This window comes from Vipera ursinii (genome assembly GCF_947247035.1).
Source record: "Vipera ursinii genome assembly, chromosome: 3".
NCBI lineage: Eukaryota > Metazoa > Chordata > Lepidosauria > Squamata > Viperidae > Vipera > Vipera ursinii.
Genome location: NC_139516.1, coordinates 146,678,096 through 146,704,511, shown reverse-complemented (window position 1 = coordinate 146,704,511; position 26,416 = coordinate 146,678,096). Strand labels below are relative to the sequence as shown.

Sequence of the window (26,416 nt, the reverse complement as noted above, 5' to 3'; positions counted from 1 at the left end):
ATCTGAGCAGAGAGCCATCATGAACTGTCAACACTTTGAACGGTTCTCCAAGTGGACAAGGCTTGTATGCTTCATTGCAAGGTTAGTCCATATTGCACAATGCTATCACACCAAATCTAGTGACACTGAATGTCAAGGCTGGAACTCACGCCGAAAACCTCTCTCTGCAAAAGACATTGCTGAAAGTGAGCTGATCATTATACACAGTGTACAACAGAATCTCTTTGGCACAGAAATCAAATGTATCCATGACAAGCAGAATATTCCAAAAAACGGTCCAATTGTCAACCTGAACCCATTTATAGACAGTCATGGCATTGGACCCTGCAGAGAATTAGAAATCAGTTCTAAGCCAGTCCAGGACCTTTTAGCTGAAAAGAGCTGTATGTGGATCCTCAATCCTCCACACTCTTCCTGCATGGGTGGCTCATGGGAGAGAATGATAGGAATCACACATAGGATACTGGACTCCATGCTAATGGACTTGAACTCTACAAGGCTTACTCATGAGGTCTTAATCACCTTCTTGGTAGAAGTGTCTGCTATAATCAATTCAAGGCCACTTGTTCCAGTGTCTACAGATCCAGAGTCCCCAACTATCCTTACTCCAGCTACTCTTCTCACTCAGAAGCTCGGGTCTGTTCCTTTTTCCACCTGGAGATTTTAAAGCAGGAAATGTATACCATGATGGGTGGAGGAGAGTACAACACCTCGTCAACTGCTTCTGGAATCGATGGAAGATGGAGTATCTTTCTCTTTTGCAAGGATGTAGAAAATGGCAACATCAGAACCCCAATCTCCAAGTTGGAGACCTTGTTCTGCTCAAGGACCAACAAGCTCAAAGAATTGAATGGCCCAAGGGACTCATTGTGAAAGCCATTCCCAGTGATGATGGGAAGGTACGTAAGGTGGAGGTAAAGGTTGCAAGGCAAGGCAACCTACCGTTATAGGATTATATAGTGGTATTTTACAATACCAGACAGGGAGTGTGCTGTTACATCAGCTATAAAGTATTATGCAGTGCATATTGTGCTGCCACCATGTGGTCATTTGGGAACTAGAACATTTATGTTAATTTGTTATGTAAATCTGTTATGTAAATCTGTTATGTTAATCTGTTCAGCCAATCCTTCCCATTTTATGATGTACTTCCTCCTTCTTCTTAACCCTGAATGTTCTATCACTTCCTGGACACCATTTTACATGTGGTCTGCTCTCATGGTAGGACCATTACTGTCTTTGACCTTGAAATACCATCCATTTCATCATCTACTACATCTTGTCTGCTGTAATCTTCTCTGCATGCAAATAAAGATCCTCGTGGATGATAAAAAGGTAATTTCATGAGTTCAGCTATCTGGCAAGACCGTCAGCAGTGATTGTATCCACTTATACAGGCCAGGCACAGGAGTCTCAGCAAGGGGATATATCACTAAACAACGGTTGGAGTCAGAATACGCATTCTGAATAATAAAAGATAAAAAGAAAAAACACCCACACAGTTTCGTTATTCAACATGGTAGATTTTTTTAAAAAAATGTTTGGAAGCAATTATCAAAACTGAAATAGAAAACATTCCTCCAGATGTTTTAGTTGATGTGTGCAATTCTGTAAATATCCAACCATTTTACTCTGAACCTGAATAATATTATCCTAGATAACAGATGTACATCGTAAAACCCAAAATGTCTCTAAAGTGGGTGCTTTTCTAGAAAGGCACTCCTTTATATTAGATAACCTATAACTAGGCCAGTTACTTTGATGGATGTTACAACAATCTTAAATCTATTGCATTGCAATGAAACAGTTCCCTATCCTGAAGCAGATAGTTAAATGTAGTAAGGGTCTGGAAATGTGGGTTCCATCAGCCAAAAGCAGCCAACCAACCAGTCAGATACAATAGTACCCTGTGAATTAATATATGGTTTCTGTTATCTCTGGAGATGTACAAGGGGGGAAAGTGCAGCAAGATTGCACTATAACACAATATAATGCTACTAGCCATAGTTCATTTTGCTGAGTGACAAATCATGCAGGACTAATGCAGTGAAAGAGGACTATAAATAATAATAATAATAATAATAATAATAATAATAATAATAATAATAATAATAAACAACCTTTATTGTCAAAGTACAACATGTGTACATTGAGATTAGCTGAGCCTCCCCCTGTGCTCTCTCCCCCCAACACACAGTGACAACAAACCCTCCATCCCACCACACTATGTGAACCAACTACCACACATCAGCCTCCCAAGTCAATTCTGCATAAGATTATGTCCCATTTAAAAGCCTAACAGCCCACGGATAAAAGCTATTTTTCAGCCTGTTGGTACGGCTGAATGGTGTTATAAGCTGAGGCTACCATAAATAAAGAAAAAGAAAAAAAACTAAGTCACTGTAAACTTACTAGATCAGAGGTGCCTGTGAGACCATGGAGCAAAATTTTTAAAAGCCAATTTAAACTTGCTAAACTGCTCTCATAAATTGGACTTAATTTTATTTCATCTTTGTAGCTCCAAAAACCTAAGTACCTTTATGTAAAAAAAAAGATATTTCACTCTCTTGTTTTTCTCTTTCTCCTTACCTGTTTCTTCTTTTGGCAATCTCTTTAAAAGACAAGAACCAAGTGGTTTTTAATTTGTTTTAATTATTTGGCAAAAGGTAAAAATTCTTAGTAGATCTCATTCAGGTAAGAATTCAAACAAACTCTGTTAACTGGTATTTTAAGTCAGTTTTCTTGGTAATCCTTTATCTTCAATCAAACACCATCTAAAACCATATTTCTACCACGTAGGCATCTTATGGAAACCCTAAGCAAGTACATCATGACTATAATCTCTATAAGGCAACTTGTTCTGGAAGGCTTATCTTCTTGGCTCATTCTTCCACAGGAAAAGGGCATCTCTCATACAAATTCAGTTTGTACATGCAAACTTTAAAGAGGAATTAGGCCTGAAGGGTATCTATGCAAAACCATCTCTAAATTGCAATGATCTGCAATGGAACTTTCTGTGGGAATGTTTTGCCAAGGCTTGTATGCGTAAGTTTTGAAAAATAAGTCAAAGACAAGCATTTGGAAAGATAACCACCAACGTTTAATAATTTAGTGAGAAAATAAAATCCCTGTTTTTACAAATGTATTCAAATTTATTATGAAAGACCTACATAGCTGAATTAATAAAGCATTAATAATTTATAATAAGACCAATCCAGCTTACATGATCAGGGAGTAGAGAAATGCTTAAGGATTCGCTTAAAATTGCCAAAATCTGCCTACCTCTAAGTTTGCTTTATACAGAGCCAATTATTATTACATTTAAATGAATTAATTCCATGTTATTATTTTGACCACTTATATTAAAAAGAATAGAGTTCCTCCTGGCATAAACTAAATAATGTATTTTACTAACATGCCTAGATGTCAATTCCCCCCCCCCATCACCCAGGGATTAACAGGCACACTGAGTTTAATGAGGTTGACAAAAACCCCAGATCATCTTGGCACATGGACCACTTAAACTTCTTTAATTTGTCTGGTAGGTAATAATGACTAAAATCCAAAGTTTATCCCAGAACATTTGCTGAACTACAATATTTGTGCCATAGAGTAACTGAAACACAGGGTTGTGTTATCAAAAACTACCCATTATAATTCCTTAGAAAACAAAACCCTAAAAAAAATAAGAATCAGGAAAGAATTCCCCTTGAGACTCTGGCTTCTGCCTGTAATAAAGTTTTATCCTTTCTAATTCCCATCGCGATCAATAAGTGCTAGCTATATTTGTAGTCTTGCAAAGGGGGGGAGGGGGCTTTGAGAAATCTACACTTTGAAGGGAGATTAAAATGCACGTTTTGGATCTGCTCCCTCCATTCCTGTGTTGATACAGTAAATTTACAAAATCATAACTGCACTCAGTTTAACGAGCTACAATACTCTGCACAATTGGAAACTGAACTATCAATTATGTGAAATGTTGTCACCACATTCAGCTGAACAGTTTTCCTGCAGGCCATCTCTGTCATCTCAGAGAAGTTAGGGATAGAGGAACCAGCGCTCCCAATCATTTCTGTACAGTAATGGTCCACTGGATCCTCATGTTTCTGCCAACATGGAACAGAACTTCCCAAGGTTTGGCTTAGAAATTTGCCACAACAGTGGACAATAGATCTTGAAACACTAAAAACATAATCCGGTATATATCTTCATAGTTTCTTTTTGCCCAAGGTAAATATCTTGTGCTCTCTCTCTCTCTCTCTCTCTCTCTCTCTCTCTCTCTCTCTCTCTCTCTCTCTCTCTCTCTCTCTCTCTCTCTCTCTCTCTGTGTGTGTGTGTGTGTGTGTGTGGTTTAAGGGAAAGAAAGAACTCTGTTCAAATGGACAAGATTTTTTTAGAAAAGCCAGCGTGAGAGTTTAGGGAATCTGTAGAAATTCTAGAACTGTACAATCCCATAAAGCCAGTGGCACATATAATACATCCAACTGAGTTTGGCTTTGATAATATTTGAATGGGAGACCTCTAGGGAACATCAGGATTCTAATCTAGATTGGATAGTGAAAACTACATGAATGTATCCACGAGACCACTAAACATTGAAATCAGCCCAAAGGCGTTTCCCCCCCTTTCATATATGCCATCAAAGTATGTAAGCCAATGCAATATATTTGTTTTAAAAAGTAATCTAATGAAAAAAATGCAATCATGAGTCTAATTTGATTAGAAGGACAGTTATCTCATTACTCTGGAGAAAAAGAGGAAATCCTGGTTATTCCCAAACCGTATGCTTGGCTTTACATGTTTAGATAACTAATAACTTTCAGCTCAAAGAGTTAACAAAAAATATTAGCCCCCAGCCATTTCCCAAAGAGTATGGAATGTGGATCTTTTGATTCTTTAGCTGATCAAATACAAATATAAGCAAGGACTGTTCTTTGATTCAGCTTATTCCGCCTGCTATCTTAACAACAAAAACAGTGACCAGATTCAGGCCAAACCTAGAAGCAGCAGCAGGCAGGCAATACAGCCGTACAGCCAGCCGTTGAGCGGCAGGGACTGTAATCATAAATGCATTAAGTGAGAAGGGAGGCAGCGTTTCTAATACTTCTGGAACTATTTTAGTTCTCTTTGCAATGTTAAACTGAAAAACAAACAATTTATTTTCTTCCTTCCAGGTGCATTCAAAAGCAGGCATAAAGGAAACCACAGCACATATTCTATGTAGTTCTTTAAAATAATTCTTCGCTGGAAAGTACCTTTTTGTTGTTTTATACAGGCACTGTTTTCAGCACCACACTGAAATGAACAGCGCCTGCCTCTCCTATTTCTGTGCCCTTCCTTCTCTTTTGCTCACAAGCCAGAGCCAAAATGGCACACGCACACCCCCATATACAGGAGACCAAGCTCACCAGGCCTGAAAGATTTCCGGGATTTGCAGAAACATACATGTTTAGGGTGGGAAAATCCTTAAAGGAAGAGAATCCCAAAACCAACTCAGAGAAGGCTGAGTGGTCATACAATACTACTGAAGTGGAAATGGAGAAACAAATTTGGGGAGGAGATGAAATGGAACGTCTTGGAGGAGGTCATACCTAACAAACTGAAAATCAACAGGACACTGGACACTGTGATATTTTGTAGCACACCTCACTGGCATTTAAAGAATTGTCCAACTGACTTTCCAGTTGAGAAACTGTAAAAAGCAATGCCTTACCCAAAGACAAAACTCAAAGATACTTACTTAAAAATGTCATCTTATTCAACAAATATGTTCATAGTATAATAAAAAAACCTGTAGTTGTAGCATCAAGTAACATTTCATATTTTTAAAAATGCAAATAACCTGTGTAACAGCAGGATTACTCATATGGATTATGAGTAAAAACAACCTCTACCATCATCCAACTCAAAATGTGTATTTCTTTTCTAGATCCAAAGGATATACAGTACGCCCCTTCTATTTATAGTTAGTCTTAATAAAATCACTACCCTCATCCAGGCTAGGCACCCTTGCTTTACATTTTATGACCATTACAAGCATATTTCTTAGGCTGTTTGCACATTAACATAAACATTGCTTAGCAACCAATTGATACTTTAAACTCCAGGCATCAAATGATTCTATGATTCTATGAAATGCAAGATGGTTTAATGAAAACAACCTCTAGTGGGTTTTTTTGATAATTTATATCTCTGTGAATACAGATTCTTCCAAATTAGACCAATGACGGAACCTAATATTTAGAAGAAGAAACTCATGCCATCCATATGCATATTAAGGACTGAAATGTTGGCAGTATAGATTGCTTTTTGGTTAGAATTAAAAGCTGGGATCCACGTGCAAGAATCCATTGAGCTTGATGTACAATGGTTGACTTTGTTTTTTGTTTCTTATAAAGTAAGATAATGGCAGAAGATGGTTTTTCTTCAACTAATACTTTTATGACAAAATTGTTTAACATGCACTCAGCAATTTTGAAATCATGCAGCATCTCCTTTTCAGCTACACATCTTATGCCTATCCCATCGTGCTATACAATATTCTTCATCCTCTGACTTTTTTTATTCATCAATATATGTCCTCAATAATCCAAAACATCTTTCCGTTCCTGGGCTATTAAAATAAACCAGGGACAATAAGTGAGCCAATATGAACTGATCAATGAATATGCATTTGTTCCTATTTCACATCTTACTTGATACAAAGTAGGAGCAAGGTCATAGTGATGCAGAAGCACACATCAAGTTTCAAGGGAAACCACTATAAAACCATTGGCTTTGCTCCAAGCAATGTTTTAAGGAGTTGAGACATATCATTCCAGCAGATAGATATGCTGAGATATCAGTATCCATACATTTAATTAAGGGGAAATCATTGGGTTTTGCTAAAACAATAGTTATGGGAAGTTGGGTTTCTCTGGCTTCTTTCTCAAGAAAGATCTGTTTCAAAAAGCAAAGGGGAACACAGTATGGAAACACGGATTTCCCCTCCTCTAGTCATCCTTCAGAACTGAGGAAAGAACATGTGACAGGAGAGGGTAATTAGAATTGAAAACTGCAGTATAAGCACAAATGGAGGGAAAACAGGAAGGCGTAGCTTGGGATGCAAGTATTAAGGGGAAAACTTTCCCTTGAAGGAACTACTAGACTAAGCCAGGGCTAAATTGTGGGCCAGATAATCAGGTCTGGACTAAAGTGGAACAGAAAGGTCCAGAGACAGGGTCACATTTCAGGCAAACATCTTGGATACATTTCTGGTATGGAGGAAAAAGTTGAGGCTGCACTAAAGAGAAAATAAAATATAAAGACAACAAATGGAAATTGGTAATGAAATCAGTGAGCTAAATTAATGTGGGCCAGAGGAATATGGTAAGAAATGGCTGGAGACTGGGTTTGGGGTGGAGGAGAGCATGACCACTGGCTACTGGTTATGCTCCTGTATCTTTAATATGAACTTAAAGGGAGAGAGGTAAAACTTCACGTTTCATATCTTCTTAGCATTAGTGGTATGATTTTAGTACATTCTAATCATGAGCAACCATACAAACCACGGCATAAATAATTAGTAACCATTTGAAACACCATACTGTGGTAGGAAGAGGACCAGCTTAAGAAAACCAAATGAGAAACTAAGGGGTTCTTCACCAAGAAGGTGACTGGGAGAAAGTGGAAGGCAGGAAGAGAAGGAAAAAAATAGCCCTTTCCAACTAAAAAAAAAATCTTCAGATGGGAGCTCAACCACTTCCTCCTAGATGAGAGTGACAGGAGTCACAAACCAGTCTTCTGGGTTCGATGGCAAGCTTGAGTTGGAAAATGCAAGCAAGACCTCAAGGAAACTTGGAAGCTAACAGGTTGGGAGCAGGAAGGGGAATGCAGATCTTGGAAAACCTGAAGGGGGGGGGGAAGGCCCCAAGGGAGAAGGTGAAATTGGAGGGAATGGGAAAGTGTGTCAGCTGAAGGAAGGAGAGGAGGGGGTGAAGAGCATTCAGAAATGGCAACCAGGAGAGAGACAACGGAAAGCCTGATGCTGCCAGGCATAGCTGCATGAGCATCAGTGCGGGTTTCTTCACCGTAGGAAGTTTGAGATCACTTCTACCGGCCTTCAGATCCTGGCAGGAAATGTAAGACTTTCACCCAAGCACTTCTCATGCTCCTCTCCATTGGGTGTGTGTCCGCGCGCGCGCGCGCGCGCGTGTGCTTTGTACTACACCAGCATCTAGATGAGGAGGAGGAGGAGGAGGAGGAGGAGGAGGAGAGAGAAAAGCCAACCGCGTGTGTGTGTGTTTGTCTGTATGTGACAGCCAGGACGTGTCCAGGGATGCACATTCCTGCAGCAAGAGCACGCCCCCCCGCCCCCCCCCCCGGCCAAGCCGGCAGACACAAAGAGGGCGGGGGAGTGCAGAAACAGCCGCCGCTTTAGGCTTGAGGAGGGAGGGCGAAGGGTAGGTGACACTCACCTGCTTCGAGATTGAAGGAGATCCTGGCCTCGGCTAGGTAAGGCGTGTCACTCTTGGACCGAACTCTCCGGATGGGTCTCCTGTCTATGTCCTCTTCGGAAGAAGCCGCCATTAATGTGGGTACAGTGAGCAGGGTCGCCCGGCGAGCTGGTGTAGAGGAAGCAGAGAGAGGGGTGGGGGTGGAAAAGAGGAGGAGGGCGCACACGCAAAGAAGGAGAAGGGGAAAGAGAGGAGCAGGGACACAGAGAGGGAGAGACACCGGGAGGGAGGGAAAGGGGAAAAAAAAGAGAGAGAGAGAGATGGGGAGAGAAAAGGAAAACCCGTTAAGGATTTCTGGATTGGAGCTGAGCTAGAAACCTTGCCCTGTCACCTTCTGGCAGCCTTGAGCCAAGCGGGTGAGGCTCCACGTGGGACTTTACACAATCTAACAAAGCCTGGTCCTTTGCCTGGAAGCTGCAGATAAAACGGTCACTTGAGGATGGCTCATTCAAAGTCCAGAGATTTGCCTATCAAGATTGAGGAGCTTGGTTGCTTCATGGTATTTGGGTAGGAGAGAGAAGCAGCAAGCCAAAAAAAAAAGAAAGAAAAGAAAAAAAAAGCTGAGAAAACACGTGAGACCGTTTGACATGGCAATGTATCAGGTGGACGCACCTCTTTCTGTGGAGATAGATATTTTATATACATGAAAAACACACATGCACAGTACATACACTGCCCATTCCATTGTAGGGGTCACAGATTGGACTAAGGTGGAATGTAAGTTCTTGGTTCTGTTTAAGTGTGAAGCCAGTTATTGTAACTGGCAAATTATGTTTTAAGGTTACTATTTGGTCACTATGGAGTTTTCAAAAAGTGATGCCTTGGGGTGATGCATTACCTCAGCAGCCTCTCTTTTTTTAAAAAAAAAATGAATGCAAGAACGAAAACAAATGAGGTGCTGGAATTCCAATTTTTTGGAGTTTCCATCAGCAATGTCAACAAAGTTTTTGGAGTTGAGGTTCCAAACACACCTTGAGGTCTACAGTTGGGAACCTCTTCTTGGCAGCAATGTCATAAAAGCTTCCATTTGTGTGAATTTCAGCTCCCAGGATTCACAGTAATGACCATTCTGGTTGAAAAGTTCTGGGAGTTGAAGTTCATAGGAGATTACTATATGTATATATATATAGTAATTATTTATCATTCGGCATATATATATATATATATATATATATATATATATATATATATATATATATATATATATATATATATATATATATATATATATATTTGCCGAATGATAAATAATTGTAAATATGATTAGCAGACACAGCAAAGTAAATCCCTTTATACTAAAAAGTTCAAGTGCTCCCAGAATTTAGACAAACAACAATGGTAAATGAAAAAAACAATGGTTGAGTAGATTAATAGTTTGTCTATACAAACTACATTTAAGGAATCGCTTTGTGGCCCTCAGTATATTCAGGAACGGACACCATACAAATTAAATAAATACTTTTTATGGGACTTTACTGGGAGGCAGGAAACAACCATAATTGCCTTGCGTGAGAAACTATTCTAAAATCCTGTTTCAGTAACTATATTAATACTGGATAGATCTTTCTAGTGGAATTACAGAACCATAAACTCTACAGGTTAGAAAGGGCCTTGGAAATAATGGACTCTCACCTCCAGGAATCCACTCTTAAGCACCCCAGCGTCTACTCAAACATCTTCAGCAATGGGGAATCCATTCCCTTCTGAAGGAGTATGTTCCGTTTCTGAACATCTCTTATCAGGAGGCAATGTCTTGTGCTATAAAGAAACTGGGAGATGATCTTGAAGGACGTAGGCAAGAACTACAATATTACCTAAGCAAAGCGGGCTGAAAGATCCCTTCAGTCCTGGGGGAAAAATGATAGTATTCAGAAGAGAGTCAGGGTCTCTTCAAGTTGCCCTGATTCTCTGAGATATAAAAGAGAAGGGATGTAAAGTGCAATCAGGCTTGCAAATTCTGTATTAATTGTATTCTCAGTAAAGTAAAGCCAAGTCTCTGAACTTCCTTTGAAGTTGGTTTCCTGATTGGTTCTGTTTCATAGAGCTGATACCTGGTGACCAATAAAAAAAAATCTACTTTCTCTTTTTAAAGATTCCCATGGCTTCTTGTCCTATCTCCTGGAACAATACTCGTCAGTTCTGACCCATCTTCTTCTTCTTCTTTCAAATTCTTGAAGATGGCTATCATGTCTCTCTCACAGTTTTCTTTTACCTGACCCAAACATGTATTTATTCATTTCAGTTTATATACTTGTGACTCGACATACCCAACCATTCCTCATACATTTTCTCCCTTTTGGCTCTATTGTTATGGTTTAAATTTATGAGCTGCCCATTCCTTTATCATGCTAGCTGTTCCTCTTTGATCCTCTTCCAGTTTGAAGGACCCCTTTTCTCAAATGTGATACCCAGGACTGGACCCAATAGTGAAAGTGCCATCTGACCAATGCAACGTAGAGAGGAACAATGAGAAATACAGTGCATATTTTCACATTTCAGATTCTGACATTACCTTTCTGCATGAGCAGTGCCCTGAAGAACATCTTTCTTGAAGTAGTACATAAATAAAATTTCAATCTAATTATGAATTTGGCCCTCAGTCTTTCTCTAGGCTGAACATGCAAAAATGCCAGAATGATGGAGGAGATTTTTGCATCAAAAGTATTGCCTTACCTGCAGTTGTGCAAACGGAGATGCACAATTGAATGTATAGCATAATCCATACTAAAGTCCTTATCTAGGGCCCAAGAAATGATCATCTGATATGCACATGCATCTGGGACCACGTACTAGTCCACAACAGAATCTTGATGTCTTCCCTGAACCACACTGATTAGGCTCAGAGACATTAAATATATTTATTTGTTTTTGGTGCAGCAAGGAAGTGAAATGTAATGGATGTAGGCACTTGCAGACTCTTAAACCAATTGCAAGAACAATACATTTCATCAAAAAATGCCATGTGGGTATTTATCACATGCATAAAGACATTGGGGCAGATGGTACTGTGAAAATTGGAAAACTATTACCATTAAACATTAAGCAGCTGTTTTCATCAAACCACCACAAGGAAATGGATCTATTAGGCACTTAACATTTCAAAATGTAAATGTTTAGGTATTTTATAAATGTATAATTATACATATATTATAGAAGAATCCAAAAGGGCAAAGGATTGGATTAATGCAAAAGGCCTGATATCCCAACCTCACAGTCAAATATTTAGTATTAATATTAAGTCTTACGCCTTTGGATTATCAGCTAGAAATCCTGATAACTGCATCCAGGGATGGAGCAAAGCACATTGCAATAGATACTTCAGCACAATGCCTATTGTCAAAGAGCTCTTGTTAGAAATCAATTATCAATCTCTGGTCTCCACAGTTTCTACTCTGCCATGGCAATCCCATGCCTAATCTTTCTCTCTCCCTCTCTCTCTCTCTCTCTCTCTCTCTCTCTCTCTCTCTCTCTCTCTCTCTCTCTCTCTCTCTCTCTCTCTCTCTCTCTCTCTCTCCCTCCCTCCCTCCCTCCCTCCCTCCCTCCCTCCAGCCAATCTCTATCATACTTGATTTTTAGCATGTGTTTTATTGGCGGATAATTCCCAATTAACTTTTCTGCTTTCGGTCGGTTCTTGAAACCCAACTTTCTCTGAATAGTAAAATCATTGGCTGGCATCTATTCTCCCTCTCATATGATAATTAGGCAGTAGGTCCAAGACGTGAAACATAGAACATAGAATAACAGAGTTGGAAGGGACTTTGGGGATCTTCAAGTCCAGCCCCCTGCTCAAGCAGGAGACCCTATATTATTTCAGACAAATGGTTGTCCAATCTGTTTTTGAAAGCCTTCAGTGATGGAGCACCCACAATTTCTGAAGGCAAGTTATTCCTTTGGTTAATTGCTCTAACCGTTAGGAAATTTCTTCTTAGTTTTAGGTTGCTTCTCTCCTTCATTAGTTTCCAGCCATTGTTTCTTGTCTTGCCTATTGGTGCTTTGGAAAATAGTTTGATGTGCTCATCTTTGTAGGAGCCCCTCAAATACTGGAACAGTGTTATCATACCCTCCCTAGTCCTTCTTTTCATTAGACTAGACATACCCAATACCTGTATGCATTCCTTGTCTACATTCCTCACCATCTCCAAAAAAAGTGAGGTAAGGTATAATTTATATCAGTGTTTCTTAACATAGGCAGTTTGAAGATGTGTGGAGTTAAACCCCCAGAATTCCCCTGTCAGCTATGCTGGCTGGGGAATGCTGGGAGTGGAAGTCCACACATCTTCAAGTTTCCAAGGTTGAGAAACACTGATCTATATAACGAGAGATGTAATGCAATTTGAAGGAGTTAACAACAAATCAGATCAGTACTGTTGCCAATAAAACTACATAGGTGTGTCCATTAGAAGATGAGTTCAGTTCAAAGGAACTTTTACCTTAAAGTTTTTGAGGGATTAGAGCAGGGGTGTCAAACTCAATTTCATTGAGGGCCGCATCAGCATTGTGGTTGCCCTCAGGGGGCCGGGTGGGTATGGCCAGGGTGGGCGTGACCTACTGGGTGGGCGTGGCCAGCTCTACATTGTTTGCATCAAGGGTGCCTATGGGGGCCTGGGCAGGAGTGGGACAGATCTGAGGGTCTCTGGCAGAAGGAGGGTCTCTGGGCCAGGACCAAGGCAGTGGGGGCCGTTCCCTCACTGTTTCCAGGATGGCTTCGCGGGCCACATGACACCACTTCGCGGGCCGGATCTGGCCCCCATGCCTTGTGTTTGACATGACTGGATTAGATCCGCATTCTTCAGCTAATTCTCCTATGTACGTGGATCCCTAGGATCTCATGTTTTTCAACGGCTTGTTTGTTTTTTTCACAATTGATTAATGGAAATTATTCATAATGAGTGAGGCAGCATAGAAGTTTAATATTATTGCTATTACTGCTACCACCACCACCACTACTACTAATATTTTCTTTCACGATATTTTGTGATATTTTGTTCAAGAACATTCCAAGGACACACTTCTTGGTTGTGTTAGTGATTTAGATTATTCTTTCTTGGCTGCCTGTACTTTTAGTGTTTATAATGTTTGTTATTGTTTTTAATTTTATTGTAAATCTCTTTCCTGCCCAGAGTCACTTCTTGTGATGGATAAATAAATAACTAAACATTATTTTTTTTACTTCCCCTTGGTAAAAATTCTAGTCTAATAAGGATTTTACTTATTTTATGTCAAATTGCATCTCTACCAACAATCCAGAAACCTTGACCTGTTTAGTTCCAGGAGAAATTTGTAGTTGAAAGAAATCTCAGCCACCTGGCATTCCCCTCCCCCAAATATGAGTAAGTTTGCATTTATAATGTATAATTTTCTCAGAACTTTGTAGGGAGGAGCAGAAGAGGAGGGAAAACAGATTTTTTTTTGAAGTGGATTTTAAATGAGTTACTTTCTGGAGAAATCTATATAAATTAATTTTAATTGGGATACCATGATGTTAATTGAGAGTTTTTCTTTTAAACAAATTATGTGACAGTCAGAGTGCTCATTAAATAATGATCTACACTATAATTTGCTGCCATTTTCTTTCCTTAGTGAAGCCTTCTGTAATAAACACAAATGACAGCAAATGGCTACCTGAAAGAACACACTTAGCTATAAGTCTGTGGCACTGTATCTCTCCACAGGAGTTAATGAGATTTTCTTCTGAGGAGACATTCATGGAACAGCACTGTAGATCATTTTTATGGGTAGGACCTTTGATTAAAAATAAATATTTTTTGTGACCAGTCTGAGGATTTGGAAGTCATAATATAATCCCTCCAATCGGATGCCCCCCAGGGATATTGGAATACAATATTGGTTATACAGTTTGGATTTTACGAGACCTCTACTCCAATATATCTTTAAGGCCCTTGGTGAATTGGGAAATGACATATTCAAAAAGCAGAAGAAAAAAAAATGCTATCTATTGCACTTTTCGAACAAACAGATCTTAAAATGTGCAAAAGTAATAGAACCTCCTCAGATTTAAACTAATCCTCAGATTGAATTAGATGTTACTACTCATCTATCAACTAAAATCAAATTGCAGGATCCAATCTGGGTCAGACACTGGGACCACAAGTTTCATCTTCTGAGCTTTTGGGCTCATCCTCTCCTCAGGGAATTTCTCACAGAAATTGGATCCTGCAACATTATCCTGGGATATGTATATTTGCCTTCATTCATAAAATCAAATTCCATTTCTTGGTCTCAATTTGTATACTTTTATGTGACTGAAAAACACATATAACTTATCTATAAGAGATACGCAACCAGCTGAACATATAGAAAATAAAAAAATGAATGTCTGCTTTAATCCTTGGGACAATGTTTTTAAAGCAGAATGTGATTGTTGCGGTTGTTTCTAAATAAAAACAGGGACAGTTGAACAAGGCGGTGAAGAATTAGGCCACTTAGTAGAATAAAGCATCTGAAAAGTAGTGCCTTCACAGACAAGTTATTCAACTGAGTAGCAGGGGAGGCTGAAAAATGGGAGTTGATGCTCTGTGCTTACTGTGCGCTATTGGGCAAGCTGTTTTATTTATCAGCACCCTCTATGAAAAGGAATAACCTATTTCACAGGTCTGCAACCCGCGGCTCCGGAGCCGCATGCGGCTCTTACAGTCGTCTCCTGCGGCTCCCAGTCCTCTGCCATGTGCAGTCCAAAAAAAAAAAAAAAAGTGGGACTAAAAAAGTTCAACCAATCAATTCAAATATGCAGGTTAGGTGCATATCTCGCCTTGGCTCCACTCGTCAGTCAAACCCTGTTCTGCGCATGCGCCCATGTATGCACATGCGCACACATTTTTTTTGCGGCTCCCAGTTTTTCCTTTTGTGAGGGAACCGGTTCCGAGTGGCTCTTTCACTGTTTCAGGTTGCTGACCTCTGACCTATTTCAATTTTATGCCTATAGATGATTTTCTTAAATTGGACAATACATAAATGGGTAGGGAACTGGCTCTTCCCAATCTGCCTTCCAGATCAGTTGGACTTCCATTTCCATCATCCTCAGCCAGTCTGTTTCACACCAATTTGTTCAGAGTGGTGAAGGAATTCTAACTGATGCATGCTTCATTAAAGGGAAAGTGGAAGGATGCATATAAATATTTGATAGGAAGAAATCTAAAAGACTGTTCTCCACAGAAATACAAAAAGCATGCATTTAAAAGTTGATAATAATAATAATAATAATAATAATAATAATAATAATAATAATAATAATAATAATAATAATATAATATCTTTTAAATTGCTTCAGAGGTTGTTTTTTTTAAAAAAATATAATTTATCCTGATTATCATGCCATGCTACAAAAATGCTATCAGAACAATGCCCAGATCAAACAATGTTTTGTGGAAATGGACTTGCAAAAGCATCTATTCCTTTCCCCCCTCAATACCTGCCAAAGATTAACACTTTTTTCAGGTGCATTGGAGACACCCTTGAGCCACTCCTTTCCTTTAGTAAAAAAAATGACAAGATTGTTTGATAATATTATTTTACAAAAGGATAATATAAAGGACATTTAAGCACAGTACACTACTTTGTATGGCATACATAGTTAGAGCCAGCATTATAATATCTTAGCAATCCATTTCACTTATAGCTCTCCTGTTAAAGTTATCATGTTCTAGCAATGATTCTCATATACATACATAGTGACACTGAAATCTTACTTAACTCAATTCTTTTTTGAGACAAATTTTAGCTTGAATGAGAAAGGGCTGAATTGGTTATGATGTAGTATCATGGTACACTGTGCTGGATTTGATTTCAAAATGGTGCTTCAGAATGTGCAGGGGAAAGATTCAAATGTACCATCAACCTGCAGGTTTTTAAAGGAGTGGTATCTTTTATTAATGTTGTATAATCCCAAAAATAAATGTGCTGCTTTAAAGAATTGCAGACAGACGCTCGGTCCATGCCTAAAACACCATTTGGTCTTTAATCCAAAATCCTTCATGGTATTAGGCAATAATTTTGAAGTTAAAAAAGCATATTGCACAGGCCAATATGCTTATGAACTATATGAAATATAACCTCAAATAAAAATACAATTGGATTAGAAATTACAAGGTATTTAGTAATTAATTGAATTTTCCTGTTGGCTTTCAATTACTGAATGAACTAACCTGATTCTGTGAGAATAAAGGTGTGATTACTTCTTTACTCCACATGCATGCAATTGTGCGCATGCAGAAAAAATATTTGAGACCCTAAAATTAAACTTTAATTCTGCTGATACCAATCCTGTAACTGCTGTATCTCTCAAGTGGCCAGTGCACTGGAATCACTTTAAACCGTTCTTCCCCTCCTGACAAATAAGATGCTGAGAGCCATGCATTAAATGTCTTTGAATCTCAGGCAGATATGTTCGTATAAGCCTCTTTCAGTATTTGTTAGGAGCTCACTGATCATTGCTTATTAGACTCTCAATTATTAAATTGGACCAAAAGGTTTACATGGATCTTAAGAGATCAAAATGTATATGTAGGAAAACACCTCCTCTCCTCTATTTTTTTAACATTGAGAAAATGCATTTTTTTGGTCAGTTGGTTATTTTTGTAAAACAAGAACCTCAAAATTAAGAGTACTCTAATCAATTATTGAGTCTGGTTGAAAATTCACACTGAAGACTCAGTCCTTTTCCATTGCAGTGCCACCTGCTGGTAGAAAGTGAGAAAGGCGAGGCAGCCCTACTTTTGGGGGGGGGCAAGTCAGTGAAATTAGAAATGATTTTGTTTACTTTAAATCCCGTTATAATTAACATTATTCAGTTAATACAGTCTAATAAGGACAGAATAGGCATTTCAATATAACAACAATGACTTACTCTGGGAATGTGGTTGTCTGTTTTGGCAACAACACAACCTTCCATGTATTAATAGTGTAATATTAATATTAATGTCCTGCTCATGCTTGCACAATTAATTCCTAGCCTTATTTATCCCACTTTATTTTGAATCACATGCATTTATTTATATGACAGAATGTGTGTGACCTAAGCAGGTAAAATAGATAACACAGACTATGGTCTTTTTAAAGTACTACTATGTTTAGTACAACACAACAGTGAAAATCAAGAAATCTGTTAGCAAGGGAAAAGAGAATGGGTCTTGTCTTAGTAGCTGTATTAATGATTCTGTAATATTAGAATTTGCTGGTTGAATATCTTAATCATAATACTGAAGTATAGTCAGTTACTCCATGTTTTTTCTAAGACTGGATTTCTTCAAAGCATTTTAAATTGAGTAGCAATTAGGTGCATTTTTCAGGGTAAAAATGTGTGTATATGTATGAGAACTTTTACTTAATAAGCGTTTTCTTTTAAAATCACATACAGGAAGATACAAAATGAAAAAAGCAAGATATACAGGTTATTCAAGCTAAAAAAGTTAGTGCCATTTTAGAGTTATTTTATTACAATTTGGTTTTATTAAAAATATATATCATTACACTAACTAGATGCGCTAGATACACTAGATGCGCATAGATAAAATTAACAAATTGTCATACATTCTCTCTTCCCAATGCCTAAATGGGTGAGAGGCAGTGGTCATATTCCAATAATGACGTAATACAATAGTTGTAAGATTTTGAATTAAACTTTAGAGCGATTTCAGAGAGTCCTTTAAACCCACGGAATAAGACACTTAAGGCCAACATCGTGATGTGCTCAATACCAGGAAACTCTTTTGTTCTGGCTGTTTCTTTCCCAGATTGTTGAACATCCTTAATGGATCACAATCTGAATATTATTTCAGAGGGACGGTAAGGATGCTAAGCATGGTTTCTCAAAAGTAAATTCTTCTGAATTAAAATCCATTTTTTTTTGTTCAGAGAATGGTGTAGATCAGTGTTTCTCAACCTTGGCAATTTTAAAGTGTGTATGCTTCAACTCCCAGAATTCCCCAGCCAGCATTCAACTTCTCAGAGTTGAAATCCACACATCTTAAAGTTGCCAACGTTGAGAAACACTAGTATAGATGAAAGAGTTTAGAAGATCTGTATCCCTTTCATCTCCCACAGTTCAAGTCCTAAACTGCATATTTAGTGCCATGCATAACTTGGCTCTTTCTTCTAGGATTAATTGTTAACTTTGAAGGATAACACCATTCGTGAGGCAAACCCTACTTCTTCCAACTTTCCATGTCTATATTACATCTCTTCTTTTCTAGCAATTATGCAAGAGAATAGCTAGGAAGACTTTACAATGTAAAGTGATCTCCCTTTTAATAAAAAAAACGCAAGTCCCAAATTATCAGTTAAAATGGCATTGCTTGGTTACACAGCTCTTTACTGTAACTAATTCATTAAATCCTGATGTTTCTCCATCTCCAAAGATTTTACCCAAGAGTCCAATTGTTATGTTGAGGTGGCTGCGGATGGGTTGAGTATTGATACTCCCCAGTAGAGTCACTCAAGATTTAAAGGTCACCCAGGCTGCCCAGCTAAAGGTAAGCAGGAAGGTGGGCAGGAAGATGCTAGAGGGATATGATCACTTTAGTGATAACAGCAAAAGCATAATTTCATACTCTATGGGAAGCACAGTGCTAAACCAATTCTGCATTTTACTGAGAAAATCAAAGGGATAAACAAAATATATGCTTTTGGCAGCATAGACAGCATACAGCTGGGAAAAATTGGAAGGAAAGAGGAAAAGATGATGTGTGGGAACATGGCGGATGGACTCAATTACAGGAACAATTTGAGAAACCTAAAATGCCATGGTGATGACATATCATCCTAGAGAAAGTCCATCTACTTAATTACAAAGATTCAGCATCAAGTTGATGGGATGGAATGGGGTGGGATGGGGTGGAGTGGGGTACAGTAGGATAGGATAGGACAGAATAGAATATTAATCATGTATAATTTTTCCTTAGGTATTAATTAAACTATGAAAGTACATTATTATACATTGGCTTCAATCTGGGCCAGGGAATGTCTACCAATGTTTGTCTTTGAGTTCTGCCCCTTTGCCACCACTATCTTGTTTCATTTACCATTTGAAGGAAAGGCACCCATCATTCTGTTTGAAGAAGACAGCTGATCTAGAACAGGTTGTGTTCACAATCCCTACAAATCTGTTTTACATATCGTATTTCCATATTTTTAAAAATAACTTCCTCCGTGTAGTTGTAGACCTCAAGCTGCCTTATGTCTTCAGTTCTCAGCTCATTCTGGAGAAAGGAGCTTTAATTTTCCCTGATGCCTCTTCCACCAGAGGGCCACCATGTCTTGTCTTATGTTGAGCAATGCATAAATATCCATCTCAAAACAATACCTTGAGCTCCTTGACTGTAAAACAGCCGGTAAGCAGCATCGACATCCAGCAGATAATCCATCTTGAATTGACTATCCATCTTGGAGGATTTTTGCAGTCACTTGTTCAGCTACCCAAACTGATATAGCCAGTTTCCTGAAAAAGAATATGTAAAATTCACATTCTGTTTATATGCAATATTTAAAGTAACTTACAGCAATTTAATGAACATATATGCAATGTTTATGTTAACCTAGCATAATCCTTGAGGCATTTTGTACCTTTGCTTCCCCAATATTTACTGCTGTAAAACACACACGCACGTACACACACCCACACCCACACCCACACACCTTCATGTATCATGAAGCTTTTTTTATTTTAGGCATTTAGGCATGGTATATGACAGCACACATCTTTTAAAACACATCTTGCTACCCTCTTAAGAGTATTGACGGTGGCTATATTATGTTAACTGCATTAAAATTCTAAGCAACCCAGATATCTATTAGCAAAGTAATGTTATAGATAGGTGAGAAAAAATATATATGGTGGTTTCAAGAGGATTAGATTTTTTTTTGCTTGAAATGAGTCAGTCCATTTTAATTTCATGAGGGAGGATTAAAATGACTTCACACTGATAGATTTTAAAATGCTAGAGACAGTAATTAGCCTTACCATATTGTTAGAGGTCTTTCGTAAAAGTTAGTTCTGAGATGTAGTGTTTTTCTTCATACACATACATATGTACACACAGCATTTTAAAAAACAGTAATCCTGCATCTGTCTTATCTTTCACTGGTTTGTAAATTTTCTTCCTCTATAAAAATAGTTGTGTGTTTAGGTCCAGCATTTACCAAATAATTGTACGTAGACTGAGATTTTGCTGAATGCTTCTCTTTTAAAATATATATTGTGCTTGCTTTGAAATGCCCTTTCTTAGCATTTCTAAAGATCTTTTAAAAGTGTACACTTCAAAAGAAAAAAAATGGCACTATTAACCTAATTTACCACAGTAATTTCATTAGTTAGCATTAACTGATTTCGGTATTTACATGCCTATAGAATCAGCCAACTTCTGCAATTCTTCAGTAGAGGTTTCTGCTAATATCCTTAACACACCAAAATATAAGTATTGCAAAAATTTTTGTGTATGTGCAAGTATGTGTGTGTGTGTGTGTGTATACATGCAATTCAGACATATATGTACACATACCAAAAACTGCCTGCCAGTGGCAACAATCCAGTGCTTTCCAGTCAAGATTCTTTTGATCTCATTAAATATTCCCCAGCGCAAGCAAATAATTTTGATTATTTGATTGGCACGCAGATGAATAATGTATAACATTGACTGGACTTTTTTTATCTGATAGCAAAACAGCAGGGAATGAAGTTACCAGGCAACAGAAGGTGACACTACCCTCAAAATGATCAGACCACCAGCTCCATCTACTAAACAAACTTTCTCAGCAACAGCATATGTGTGTGTGTGTGTGTGTGTGTGTGTGTGTGTGGTATGTGTGAATGTGTGAATGAGAATATTTGTATGAATATGCAAGATTTTGTTCCACTCTCCATTCTTTTTTTTCTGGCTTTGCTTTGCACCAAATTGCTAAAAACACACAAATGCAATTGTTAACTTATATCAATTTTTCCTGCCTAGTCATTTACTTTTATCAGCTTGCCCCCCACCCCTGTTTTGATGATTGACCAAAAGAGTAAAGAGGCTATAAAGTTACATTATGGTAACAGACAAGGCAATAAAACACTTCAGTGACCAGCATCGGCTCTTATCAAGAACTACCATCCTAGGCTTGCTTCTCCCTCCTTCAATAATGCCATAAAGTAAAGGTGCATTATAAATGTTTCAGCTATGAAAAGTGAACACAAAGGTTAATCCCCTGCTTGCCAAAACATTCATTCGGAATGGGGCGGGGGGGGGGGAGGACAATGCCATCATGGATTTACAAGAAAACTCTCCAAGAGGGAAAAAAAATACATATCATAAAGTCCCACCACCACCACCATCCCCATGCATTCAAAAGATACGGAGTAGGAGCAAACTAAACATATTTTGTTTTAAAGAAAGCCAAACTCTGTTTCTAGGAACAAGGGTACTCACCAATATCACATCCCTTGCTGAATTGTCCTATATGCCATCGAGTGAAGCTGAGCAGCTGGTCTGTGTTGCAGGATTCTTTTAAGCCTCTCAGTTCTAGCAAGTTACTTCTAAACCTGCTGCACTAGGATGGGGAATTTGGTACTCCTTTGCCCAGAGATAAGAAGAGAGCCCCTGTTTTCAGAATGTGTTTGTCTGCTAATTAAAGAAAATTAAGGGGTGGGGGAATAAGAGGGGAGATGCTTTGTATGACTGGCTCTATTTCTTTCGTGCTATCCCTTCCGTTTTATTTGCATTAAAAAAAAAACCCCATCTCCCGTCTCTCTTCTCCACTGCTCTTGAAAAGGTATGGAGTAATATGTTAATCAGGACGAAATATGCTGGGTGGTTTGAAGCAACGTCGTCTTCTGAGCCAAGTAACAGTGTGAGCAATTATAAATGGCATTTTGAAATGCAGAGTCTCTCTCTCCCACCTCTCTCTCATGCAGTCCCTGCTTTTCCCTCCTCCTTTCGGAAATGCATGGCAACAATTGCTCATGCCAAGCCACAAGGGTACGTCTGTTTTGTGTGTGTGTGTGTGTGTGTGTATGTGTGTGTGTGTGTGTGTGTGTGTGTAAAACAATCCTACCCTAGTAGAACTATTCTGATTATCCCAATTTGTACCAGCAAGAATCCTCAATAAAATGTCGCACAGATGAGTTTAAATTACTATGTAGAAGTTGCAACTCTTTCCCCATCTCACCCTGTGGTTTACCTGCCCTCCCAGCTAGCCACTCTCAGCACGCCAGTTTGCGTGGCCTTTCCTCTGCACAAGCATGTCCCTCTTCCTGTTCTTGGATGTTCGGCAGAATTCTCTTCCCGTCCAATTCTTCCTGGTAGGAGGTTTACTGTCAGCCTCCTCCCTCCTCATACCTCTTCTACCACCACTTTTACATTATATTCCTGCTTCTTGGGTTACATGTAGTCCTCAACGTACGGCCACAGCTGAGTGCAAAATTTCAGCGAGGGAAGTTGCTAAGTGAGTTTTGTCCCATTTTGCCACCTTTCTTGCCACAGCTGTTAAGCGAAATCACTGCAGTTGTTAAGTTGGTACCAAGGTTGTCAAGTGAATCTGGCTTCCTTGCTGACTTTGCTTGCTCGTGGAAGAGTTGCAAAAGCAGATTACATGACCCTGGGACACTGCAACCGTCGTAAATATGAGTCAGCTGTCAAGCATCCAGATGTAAATCACGTGACCATGAGGGTGCTGCAAAGGTCGCACGTGTGAAAAGCAGTCTTTATAGATCACTTTTTTCAGTGCTGTTGTAACTAAACAATAATCCAGGACTACCTTTATTAGTTACTATTTCCTTTGCTTTAAATGAGGTCTGTCTTGTTGCCTTAGCCCTTTGATTATAGGTAGTCCTCAATTTACAACAGTTTGCTTAGTGACCATCCAAAGGCACAGCAGCACTGAATAAAGTGACTTATGACCATTTTTCACACTTGCAGCCATTGCAGCATCCCCTGCGGTCACGTGACTTACATTCGGATGCTTGGCAACTGGCTTGTATTTATGATGGTTGCACTGTCCCGGGGTCATGTGAACAAATTTTGTGACCTTCTGCCAAGCAAAGTCAATGGGGAAACCAAATTCACTTAACAACCTCGTTACTATTTTAACCACTGCAATGATTCACTTAACAACTGTGGCAAGAAAAGTCTTAAAATGGGACAAAACTCACTGAACAAATTATTTCAGCCCATAAATTTGGGACTCAGTTGTGATCGTAAGTCGAGGACGACCTGTATTGTGGCTGTCCGGGTATGAAACTTTGTCTTCTCTTTCCCCCTACATAACTCGCCACTTTCTCTGTGCCAAGATTTTAAGTGATGCTTCAGCCAAACCACTTTCACTTTTGGATGCTGCTCACATTTGGTGGAATGTTGATGAATGTTCTATACAATGGCACAATAAATATGCTTCCAAGCCTGACTGAACCTCATCAAACTTTTTTCCTTGAATTAATATTTGCCCATTTCTAATAAATAAGCTTTCAAAAGTCTCTCAATTATAAATGTGTTTTATTTAAATGTAGGGTACATTCAAGAAATTCAATCTAGTATTCTATGGTTATGTACAAATCATTGTACACACCTTTTATATAATCTTTCTCTGTGTATCTCCCAGGTAAAGTATCCCTCTTACCCACCTAAGATGATAAAACAGTCAAAATTCACCATTCCTAGATTTTATCTCCCTTGAAAAATGCACCAGGTGAAGGTTAAATTGTACACTGAAAGGGGAAACAAATGTTTCCATTTTATTAGAAGGGCATGTACACCTGTGGGAAGAAACAGACAATACTATAATGTATTGTGTTCCCCCTTTTTCAGCCAATTGATGCTATATAAATCAGTCCCATCATCCTTCAACAAAAGAGATGCTGAGAAATATTAAATTACTGTATAGAGAAGAACAACTGTATCAGCTAATTGACTAAATTGTTACATTAGAAGCCTAGTATACAGTATTGCAAAACCTATGTGCTTTAAATAATACATCATCAGTTGTTTTTTTCAAAAAGTAGGAGAAGCAATTCAGATTAGTTGGGCTAGCAGAGGCAGTGGTCACAATGTGAATGGGAAAACTTTCTGTATTAGATTACATTTGGAAATGGAATGAATGTATGTTCCTCTTACAAGGAAAAAAAGATTGTAAATGCAACGAATTATAAACCAAGTACTATAGAAAATTTGCCACTTGGATTTTAGCAAAATTGGATTCTGGAATTAGCAAGGATTCCCTCTTCAGCAGGATTCCCAAAGATCAAACTAATAACCCCCTTTTTGAATGCTTGGTATATAAAAGAATAAAGTACACAATCATGTATTGGTAACAGATTGGCTTTAACCTCCCTCTGATCACTGGATTGTGGTTATAACTACTGCTATAATGATCAGATCCTGGGCTTCTGGTTTGATGTCACAGCAAACGGCTGCAGGAAGACAGGGCTCCATCTTTCACATTTGATTTTGCCCTGCTAGGGACCCTGGAAAGGGTCGAAAGTCACCCCATAGAGGCGACAAGCAAGGAGGGGACCCTAGTTGATTGCAGGAGGATGGCGGCCCTTCCATTTGATCTGAGGAAGCCCTCCAAACCAGTGGGGGAAACACTGGCTACATGAAGCTGCTGACAATGGAAGACAATAAGCACCAATGAGTAACTTTTCAGCAACGTGGATGAAACGGTTTCATCCTATCCTTTCTTTATGATTCTAAGACTTTTTCCTGGAAAAAATTTTCCCAAAGCACCCTTCCTTATGAGAGAGGGAAGGGGAATTTCCACCCCATTCCCTCAGGAAAAGAAAAGCCGTGAACTAATTATTTGGTGGAAACAGAGAAAATTACAAGATTAATTTGGAATTAATACACATATATGGCTTTGAAATTTGGAGAGCAAAATGTTTTTGAGACTTTTTTTCAAAGACATTTGAAAAGCTTGTAATATAAATTTGGATGTAAAAAGCTGGAAAATGGTGCTAATGACATCTAGTGGCAAATTATGGCACTACAATTTGTTATGCCCAAAGGAAATTTGGCTTGAAGCCCATATTTAGATAAGACTCTTGCTTTCCTTAGAAATCTTCATTTTTGAAGACTGCAGCTGGGAAAAGGGAAAATAAACTTTTGGGCTGCTTATTGGTGTGGCAAAGATGATGAACTATTTTGAAATCGGCCTGCCTGAATTACGAATATAAATATTAACTGACCTCTCTCAGGGAGGAAGTAATGACACCTATTTTAAAGAAAATGATTCAGTACCCTCTCTTGAAGCCCTTCCTGGATCCCACAGTTTTGATTCCTTACATCCTATCTGTGACCTTCCCATTGGGGGAAGGTTGTTGAGGAAGAAGTGGCAATTCAACTTCAGAGAGTTCTAAAAAAAAGGATGATCTGGAATCAATCATGACTCATATCTACTTGTGTATATAATCTCTGGTGGATGATCTTTGTTGGGAGAGGGATGAAGGGACTAATCCTCTCCTGGTCCTGCTGGACCTCTCAGCAGCTTTCAATACAAACGATCATGGCATCTTACTAGGACTGCTTGTAAGGAATGGGATTAGCAGCCTTGTTCTGCAGCCATTTCACTCCTGAGTTAACAGTTATGGAGGGACATTGTTCATTCCAATGCAAGATACTGCAATGCTCAGGACTTTCCCCCATACAAAGACTCTGGGGGAGGCCATTATCTGATGACACTCAGTGTATATTTCTGCCCATGGCCAAGATGCAGATGTCGTGAAAAACGGACCTGGAGGCTGTCAAAATTTCAATGATGCAACTGAAGATTAAGTTAGCTTCTGTATAACAGTGACGACCCAAGTACATGAGAGATGTTCCTGGACTCCTTACTTGCATGATTTCAAAAGCAGGTAGAGGCTGGGTGGGAAAAGGTATCTTGTGCCAAACTTTGCTTCATACATCAATTAGGACCTTACCTTGGCCAGGAACTCATGACTT

At 38.8% G+C, this 26,416-nt stretch overlaps 1 protein-coding gene across 1 annotated transcript in view; it reads right to left on the bottom strand.

Annotated features, from left to right (window-relative positions):
• Positions 1-19,891, bottom strand: part of PHACTR1 (phosphatase and actin regulator 1) — a gene marked incomplete at its 5' end in the record, with an annotated part of 241,744 nt that extends 221,853 nt beyond the window's left edge. The window contains 2 exons of the mRNA XM_083357580.1: positions 8,457-8,603; positions 19,813-19,891. Coding sequence (XP_083213706.1) covers positions 8,457-8,603; positions 19,813-19,891 — 226 coding nt within the window. The remainder of the gene's footprint in view (positions 1-8,456; positions 8,604-19,812) is intronic.
• Between the last annotated feature and the right edge of the window lie 6,525 nt (positions 19,892-26,416).